This window comes from Natator depressus, chromosome 14 (genome assembly GCF_965152275.1).
Source record: "Natator depressus isolate rNatDep1 chromosome 14, rNatDep2.hap1, whole genome shotgun sequence".
Classification (NCBI taxonomy): Eukaryota; Metazoa; Chordata; order Testudines; family Cheloniidae; genus Natator; species Natator depressus.
Window position 1 is genome coordinate 6,296,217 of NC_134247.1, and position 9,754 is coordinate 6,305,970.

Below are 9,754 nucleotides of genomic sequence, written 5' to 3' on the forward strand. Positions count from 1 at the left end.
CTAGAGTGGAATCCTGGACCATTTGAAGTCATTGGCAAAACTCCCATTGACTTAGAGCTTGTCTACACTACCGCAAGAGGTCGATCTACAGCGATTAGCGTAGCTGAAGTCGACGTACTTAGTTCTACTTCCCGCGGTGTCTTCACTGCGGTAAGTCAACAACTGACACTTTCCCATCGACTGCACTTTTGCTTCTTTTTCTGGTGGAGTATCGGAGTTGACGAGAGAGCGCTCAGTGGTCGATTTATCAAGTCTATACTAGACACGAAAAATTGACCCCTGCTAGATCGATCGCTGCCCGCCAATCCGGCGGGTAGTGTAGAGAAGCCCTTAGTCTGAGCTCCTGCATAATACAGGAAATAAAATTCCTACCATTGATTCCTATATCAATCTTGTTACTTCTGGCTGAGCTAGAGCATAACTTTTAGAAAAACATCCAGTCTTGATTTAACGATTTCAGGAGAGGACGACGAATCCATGGCATCACTAGGTAAGTTTTTCCAGTGGTTAATTACCCTCTTCACCACAAGAGTGCACCTTATTTCTACTTTGAATGTGTCTAGCTTCACCTTTCAGCCACCGGAATGTGTTATCATAGGTGCCGGAACTAGGGGTGCGATGGATGCTGCAGCGCACCCTGGCTTGAAGTGGTTTCCATTATATACAGGGTTTACAGTTTGATTCAATGGCTCTCAGCATCCCCACTATACAAATTGTTCCAGCACCACTGTTATGCTTTTGTCTGGTAGATTAAAGAGCCGTTTGCCATCAGAAATCTTCTCTCGGCGCATGTACGTATAGACTGTGATCCAATCATTGCTTAAACGTTCTGGTCACCTTCTGCACATTTCTTCTCTCAGGTATCCCTCTTTGATGGTCTATAAGATACCAATGGAAAATGTACAGTCTCTGTCCCAGGCCTTTTTCAATTTGGAGGCAGGTAAGAGGGGTGTTGTCAAATGTTGGAATCTCCGTAATACAGCCGCATTTTAAACTATATATTTTTTCTGTCAAAAAAGCTTGGGCCAGATCCTCTGTGGGTGTAAATAGGCCTAGCTGCATTAAAGTCTCTGGAGCTATGGCAATTTACACCGAGCTGAGGTTCTGGCCCTGTGAACTACAACTTTGGGGCCTGTTGAGCAGTCCTGTGGATGCTCTAAAATGGCTGCTTCTGACAGTGCAGGAGGGGTGCCTCTGGAAGGCAGGCCTTATTGGAAGGATGTCAGAGCATCGGACATCAGCTCTGATCACCCAACATTATGATCGTCTTCCTAAAAAGATTGATATTCAAAGATGCTAGTTTCTAGAATGGTGAGATCTCTATACTGGTGGTCCATGTGTTACAGGCAGGACACCTGGAGTAAATTTTCAAAAGCACCTAAGTCCCATTGACTTTCAATAACAGTTGGTAGCCTAAGTCCGTCTATCTATGTGTCCCTCTCTCTTTAAAAGGGAACTTAGCTTCCTGGGAAATGTTACCCTTAGCTCTCCCCTCCAAAGGTTTCAGAGTGCCCTCTCCCTGCTTAGTCCATACATACAGGAGAACTTGAGAGTGAATCCTACAGATAGCAAAATTTGGAGGTAAAATCCTGGGTCCACTGAAGACAATGGAAGTTTTGCCATTGACTTCAATGGGGCCAGGATTTCACCCTGAGTGTTTCCAGCAGGACTGATCAAAAAATGTACATCAATTTTTTTTAACAGAAAGTATCTGCTTTCCTCAATTTCTAATTTTTTTCATCAGAATACCAACACCCCCCACTCACCCACCTAAATAAGGCAGTTTTGGCCTAAAATTTTACAGATTGGGCTAAAAAGAAATTCACCAAAATGTCAACATTTTCTGCTGAAATATTTTTACCAAAATATAAAAAGAAATCATTCTCATCTCAGTTTTTTGCAGAGGAAAAATATTTCTGGTCGGTTTATTTCCAGTGTAACTTTGCATTGTATATAATAGAATCATAGAAATGTAGGACCTTGACAGGTCACTAGTCCAGTCCCTTGCATTGAGGAAGGACTAAGTATTATCTAGACCAGGCCTGACAGGTGTTTGTCTAACCTGTTCTAAAAAACCTCCAATGATCAAGATTCCACAGCCTCCCAAGGTAATTTGTTCCAATGCTTAACTACCCTGACAGTTACCTAAATCTCTCTTGTTGCAGTTTAAGCCCATTACTTCTTATCCTGTCCTCAGTGGATAAGGAGAACAATTTATCACCTTCCTCTTTATAACAACTTTTTACGTACTTGAAGACTGATCATTTCCCTCCTCTGTCTTCTCTTCTCCAGACTAAACTAACCCAGCGTTTTCAATTTTTCCTCCTAGGTCATGTTTTCTAGACCTTTAATCATTTTTATTCTCCTCTGGACTTACTCCAGTTTGTCCAGATCTTTACCAAACTAGGGTGCCCAGAACTGGACACAATACTCCAGCTGAAGCCTAATCAGTGCTGAGTAGTACTATCTGGTGCTCGTTGACTGTCAAGACCTCGTCCAAAATTAAACTGTATTGTGTAACCAGGGCTGGCCATAGATTGTTTTGTAACTCTGTGAGATGTCAGATGTGCAGGGCCCATAAAGGACTTCAGCCACAAACACTGAATTGTGAGCCTCAAGATTCTGGGCACCACTGGGGAAACTTACAGGAATTTGAGGGGACTTGCAGTGTGGTGAGGAGCACTCATGACTGGCCAAATAGGGAAGCAGCTGTCCCCATCCATTGTTACATACAGTCAGAGATGGTGTCTTTGCAACGTGGATGTCTTCAGGCTATTGGGAGCACTTCTAGACAGTTGCTTGCACAGCTGTGTTCTCTGCACCTGTCTGAGGAGAACTAAACAAAAAGGACTCGCCATACATTTGAAGAATCGTTATTTAAAGTCATAAAATATATTTGGGGGAGATTTCTAATGTGTTTTCATTTCTGTCCAGCTAAACGTACCTTCGACCTGGAGGAGTACAGCCTTTCTCAGTCCACTTTGGAACAGGTACAGTGTGCTGTTTATAATATTTCTGAGACAGAAGCAAGAAAATATAATGTGTAAAAATGAGCATATTTAACCTGGTAACCAACATATTTTAAAGAATGTCCATGTGGGGATCAGTCCAAATAATAATGATCCCTAGCTCTTACTCCACACTTTTCATCAGGACATTTAAAAGTGATTTACAAAGGAGGCCAGCATCATTATTCTCATTTTACAGATGGGGAAACTGAGGCACAGAGCGATGAGGTGATTTGCCCAAGGTCACCCAGCAAACCAGAACCAGGGCCAAAACTTGAAGCCAGGTCTCCTGAGTCCCCATCCAGTGCCCTGTGCAATAGGAACACTGCCTCCTAAATGAGAGGTGTTCTCAATAAGTGGTATAAAGGTTGTCATCTCAGCACTGTCTATGCTGTGTACCTGTCAGAAGCACAGAACAATAATTATTGCAATGCCTTATGATTTGATATGGAATTTCTATTCAGATGCAAATGACACCTATGTACAAGCATTCAAAACCATGGTTATTTCAAAACAGTGGTTATCAGTGAGTTTGCTTAGTTGTAACTGATGTTAGAATTTGTTCCTGTGTTGGTTTTTCTTCCCCACTTAACAGAATTATGTCATCCTCTGATAGCTCACATCTCATTGGGTTAGAGTACAGAAACAATTTCTCATGCCATGTCTCTCTCTTCATTGCAACCTCTTTTTGTGCCTTTTGGATTGTTGGATAAATACATCTAAATCTAAAACAAAATTGTTTGAGCTCTTTGTTTCCAATCCTGGGAATTAATTAGACCCTTCCTTTAACTTTCACATTCCAGGTGTTCTTAGAGCTTTCAAGAGAGCAGGAGAAAGAGGATTTTGATATGAATCTGGATAGTACAGCAGAATGGAAACTCCTTCAGCAGGATGATAACTAAAGCTCTGCACCACAGTCCTATATCTCTGCTACAAACAATATCTGCATGTACAATTACATACTACGTTATATCCAGTACTAACATTGTATTATGGTAATGTCAGGAGAGGAAAGTTCAGCCAGTCATCATGAAAACTATTTTTTGATTAATTACATTTGGCTATGGCTACATTTCCTTTTGGAGCAAAGAATATGTTCTGAGACACATGGGACTGCATTAGAAAGTTGGCCAAGGACCAAAAATGGGGTTGGTCGCCAATAACAGAAGATGAGGGAGCTCACGGGCATAATCAGTCCAATTTCAATACATCTCCAGTTGCAAATACAAGAAAAGCAGAACAGAATCTTAAAAAGCCATCTGCTCAGAAATTTGAACTGAGATCCCTTTTGTCACACAAATCACACAAAACACTTTACAGAGTTTTCAATTAAATACTGGTGGTGAAGTGACGACATGCATAAACCTGTCAGCAGGGATTCATGTATTACAGGGATGAACAATGTACAGGTGGTTGGATATTCTGGGCCTGATTTTGCTTTCTTAGTAGATTGATTATGATTTTAGTCCTCTGGCTGCAGCTGAGTTATTTAGATTTGCATCAGTGAGACTGATAATCTCTGTCTCTTTCTGTAAGTGTCCTGAGTTTTTTCAGCTTCCCCTCACCTTATGGATAGAGGGATCTCTCAACAATGGAGCAACACACTTAACAGTACATCAATACTGTCATCTCTGTCGGTGAGACGAAGTGCTTATATGGGACTAGAATCAACAATCTTCTGCCGTGGAGATGTGATTGCTATGAACTGAGTCTGATGCTTTTACACTGTTATCAGCAATTTGCCAGACTGATCTCATTATTGGAGTATTCTTTATATTATTGGACCTTCAGGTTACTTGCTATGAGACGTGTTAAATATATGAAGAAGAAAAACGTTCTCCTCTCGGATGTTAATGGTAGTACTATTTTGCTGTTCCTTTACGTGCCAAAAGGACATCAGTAGAAGAACAGAGCTGATGTCAGAGAGAGATTCTGTCTCTTCAGCATTATTTGTAGGAGACAAAGCCAATGACAAAAAATTAGAAAGCAATGCAATACTCCTGGTAGTTCTTGTGTATGAGTCATTGATAAAGTACAAACTCCAACTTTACATGGTTTACAGGTTTAGTGAATAAAATCCTAATAGCTGTATGTATCAACTGGAATTGCTACATGTCAGGGACTTTCTAGATTTCTCACGACTGCTGGAACCCTAAATAGCTGCAACAGCCAGAAACACCATCCTCCATCAGTACCTAGCAACAGCTCCTTTGAATCATGACACATATGTGGCCTCTAAGCTTGCTGTTGCAATGGACTGAACCCGCTAAGTAGAGTGACATTGTGACCCCCAAACCAGTGCGCGCGCTCGAAGTGCGCTGGTGGCAGTAACTAATACACCTCAGTCCGCCAAGGGGTGGAGTGTAGGGGCAAGGTTGCGGAAGATTGGCGATTAGCTAAGGGATGGACTGAGTATGTGACTGGATGTAAGCGGAGGATGCAGGCAGTTTCAATGAACTTTGTCCGACAGACCCTGCCAAAAGACATTGTAGCATAGCTCAGTATATTTTTGCCTGTAAATAAGTCAGTTTATGTAATAAGCATAAATCATATATATAAGAATGTAACTGTTGAACCCATGTAACCCTGAGATAAGCGCGGAGAATATAGCGCCGCAGAGGACTCCCCCCTGGTGGAGTCCTGCCTGGTCAGCTGTCCCGAACGGCCAGAGTCCCCTGCAGCCCTTCCGCGCGTCCTAGGGGCTCCCCGCACAGATTGGAGCTTAAGTTTTTCCTTCCTTCAATAAAGCATAGTTTACTATTCTTAGACCTGAGTGTCCTCCTTTCGCTGGTATCTTCCCCCCCAGCCCTTGTGGGCACATGTCGTGTCATCGCCCAGGTGCTTCAGATGCTAGCTACACACTGAACATTGAATCATACACAAGGACCTCGTATTGGTTTTCAAACCTGCTTCACACATGCTCCTTCTCATTCCGCAATGACTAACTCCCTCAACAGAGAAACACGGTGGGTGGGGAGAGTCGGAGTGAGCTCAAAAGCATGATTCTCTCACCAGCAGAAGTTGGTCTAATAAAAGCTATTATCTCACCCACCTTGTCTCTCGACTATCCTGGGACCAACCTGACTACAGCACCACTGCATCCCCCAACAGATAAATTCCATGGGAGTGATGGAATTCTCTACATCAGATCGGCATGTGGTTTAAGATACACATTTTTAAGAGAACTACAACTCATGACAACTCGTCTACTTGTCTTCAGTCATCAAGTACTTCTGTTGTGCATTACCCAGCATTAATGCCTAATACCAGCATGTCTAGATGATAGATTCTGGGGAAAAAATTCAATAAATGGTGACTCCATATATTATCTCTCTTGTTGTATATAAAAGAAAATCTGGTATTGATCTGTAATTGTGTATGGCTCACTAAGATGCTAAATGTTCACCTTTCTTCTTTGGACTAGTGATTATATGATATTGAAACAATAGCTGAGATGACAAAGTACTCAAAGAAAGCTGTTAAAGGTACTCAGACATGGCATGATACAGTAGTCTACTCATTAAGTCTCACTAAAGCTAAAGTACCAGATGACAGGATGCTGGATGGAGAAGTGATCTCAATACATACAGGAAAAGTTTTAAAAACCCCAAACATCCATCAGAGAAATAACAACATCAATTCTAACAATTGAACATGGTTAGAATGTGCTGCTCAGATGCTTGGTTGTGGGAGAAAACATGGGGTTACTTCCCACATCCCACTGGTTCTGATCTCACACAGATCCCACAACCAGCAATGCCTGTGACCTACTGTATTCCGAACAGTGATGAAATGCAGAGTTGAGCTCTTGGGCAGACAGTAGCAGGGCAAAAAAACCTCTCCCTGTTTAAAAACCAACCAACCAACCAACCAACTACTGCGGGTTTTTTAGGCAGAAAAAAAGTAAAAACAAAAACACAGTTTTACTTCAATGGAAGATAATCTTATTCAGTTAGGCTGGGATTCTCATAAGTGCCTAAGGGAGTTAGCAAAAAAACCGAGGAGTACTTGTGGCACCTTAGAGACTAACAAATTTATTTAGTCTCTAAGGTGCCACAAGTACTCCTCGGTTTGTTCTGTTTTTTGCTGATACAGACTAACACGGCTACCACTCTGAAACCTGTCACTAAGGGAGTTAGGTGCCCAGGACCCATTGATTTTCAGCGGTACTTGTGCTTGTACATCTCTTGGGCACTTTGACAGTCCCACCCTTAAAGTTGAGCCTTGTAGGAAGCCTTAACATAAATATTTGGGGTGAAATCCTGGAAATTGTAGTTTTGCCATTGACTTTAATGAGGCCAGGATTTCATCCATCATTTTAAAGATTTGACACCTTCTCTCACCGAAAGTTTTCCACAAAAGTTGCTCCTATGGGTTTCTCAGCCAGAATACTTTGTAGCAAGTACATGGCTGCCTAGCAAACTGCAGTGTTTCAGCTCCTCCGTCCCCCAAGCACTAATTCTTCTTACAAGACGATGGGGGGTTTTGCCAGTGCAAATTTGAGAAGGTGGCTCTCTTGATAGGGAGAACAGCAGCAGTGCTTGTTAGAGTGTCAAGCAAAACCCTTCATTGCAATAACAAGGAATACAAGGAGGCATCCCCTTCAGGTTCCCATGGTTTGTGATCTCTGGAATTCCTTTAACTGGAAGCACTCCTACAAGTTTCCCTAAAACCGTCTAGTCCAAGGGGTCTCAAACTGTGGATTGGGACCCCAAAGTGCGTCACGATCCTGTTTTTTAACGGGGTCACCAGGACTGGCGTTAGACTTGCTGAGGCTCAGGGCCAACGCAGAAGCCCAAGCCCCACTGCCTGGGGCCAAAGCCAAAGTTTGAGAGTTTCAGCCCCGGGCAGTGGGGCTCAGGCTTCGGCTTCAGCCCTGGGCGATGAAGATCAGGTTACAGGCCCCCACCCAGGGCAGTGGGGCTTGGGCTTTGTTTCCCTGGGATCGTGCAGTAATTTTTGTTGTCAGAAGTGGGTCACGGTGCAATGAAGTTTGAGAACCCCGGGAAGGGGCCAGACCAGGTGAGCGAGCTAATATTTTTTCATGGAACCAACTTCTGTTGGCGAGACAGACAAGTTTCTGAGCTTACACAGAGCGCTTCGTCACCTGGACCACGTTTCCTGTCGGCATTAACAACCTAACGCAAGTTTCCAGGAGATGGTCTCGCAGTTTGCCAATAAGGTGGCTTTCTGGTGTGTCATATGCAGCTGGGAACCTGGAAATAAACAACAGAAATTTGGTTGGGGGATTTCTGGGGGTTTAGTTGTGCCTGAAGCTTTGGGTTTCTAAACTTTTGGGTTTTATTTCTGATTTTTTTTTCTTTGCGGGCCCCCCCCCCCCGCCTTTTTTTTAACAGTATTGCTTTTCTTTTCCTCAACCCCTCTTCCCTCCCTGTCATCCTCCAGTCTGTTTTGGGTTTGTAAAAAGAAGAGACTCCCTTAGTTGTTGGAACAGCATATTTATTTATAATTCTCCCATGCAGTTCCACTCCAAAATTGGCTGTCTATTCCTGTTAATAACCTATTGCTCTCCAAACAGCCAAAGCCTGTTTTCTCAGGTCCATACAATACAACACCAAAGCAACATAACTAGGTACGTCTTACTGTTTCAACCTGCCTCTAGGGTTCTATTGTTTCTTAGGTGTGCACGTCCAAGACAACAAACGGCCCTTGCCATCTAACTTTTCGTACTGCATGCAACTGGCCATGGTTCCTCCTTAGTTCTGAGTCAGCATCTGAAAAAGTTCAGCAGGGACCGAGATTCTGTAAACCTTAACAGGGCATCAAATGGAATTCGTTCAATCAAAGCAGCCAGCTCCTCAGCCACCTGTCCCACCTGCTGTGTGGTAGCTGGACAATGCAGATCAAGAACAAGCTCAATATTACGGTGAAAGACAGAGAAATATGTTTTCTACTGATGAGAAGGTTCTACACCTTTGGAACTAGAAAATCCAACTGAATGCATCGCTACCCAATTCCTGATACAGAGCATTGCACCAGCGTGACTAACATAAAAAGGAACTGGAATCTGCTGTCTTTAAAACTGTAAAAATAGCTTGTGCTTTTGCTTCAAAAACTGTACCTATTCTTTTAAAAAAAGAAAGGAAAATAAAATGTCTGGAAGGCAATGAGTTATTCCCTGTCCTTTACAGCTGGGAATTGCTCAGCTCCAGATTATCTTCACAGGGGCAGCTTGTTTCTGCATTTTCCTGAGCAGATTTTGTGTGTTAATCAGAAGTGCACTGCTTAAGAGACATATGACCCTTCAGTGAGATGACTTCCCTCATTGGGAATCATAAATAGAAATGAGGCCCCTGTTTCCAAGTTTGCAAACCACTTCATGTGCCCTGCAGCGTGTCTCAGCCTCTGCACTGCTGGAGTTAGAGAAGTTTCTGAGACGACAGAGAACTGGGAGCCAAAGCTTTTCTTTTAATTTTGCATTAACTGGCAGGTTTCATTGATTCTGCCTGTGCACCCTAAGCTGCTTCAAGTGGAGATGGAGATTTGGCTGTGCTATTCTTGTAAAAGGCAATGAGGGGGAACAAAGAAAAAATACCGTGTAACCACTCGGAAAACATACCCATGTGCGCTGGACTGTCCTTCTGGGCTTACCTGAAATGCTCTCAGGGTTACCCACTGTTTGGGATTGTTTGTCGGGGATGGTTATTCACACTCGGGGATGGTAGCAATCAGCTCTTCAGTGTCTTAACACTATAATATTTTATTGCCAGCTACTGTAATAATGA

The 9,754-nt window shown here is 42.9% G+C and overlaps 1 protein-coding gene across 1 annotated transcript in view; it reads left to right on the forward strand.

The window, feature by feature from the left end:
• The window catches only part of LOC141998288 (ABC-type organic anion transporter ABCA8-like), a 58,787-nt gene extending 52,640 nt beyond the window's left edge, over positions 1 to 6,147 (forward strand). The window contains exons 37-39 of the mRNA XM_074971021.1: positions 861 to 940; positions 2,935 to 2,990; positions 3,812 to 6,147. Coding sequence (XP_074827122.1) covers positions 861 to 940; positions 2,935 to 2,990; positions 3,812 to 3,910 — 235 coding nt within the window. The 3' untranslated portion in view covers positions 3,911 to 6,147. The remainder of the gene's footprint in view (positions 1 to 860; positions 941 to 2,934; positions 2,991 to 3,811) is intronic.
• The last annotated feature ends 3,607 nt before the right edge of the window (positions 6,148 to 9,754 follow it).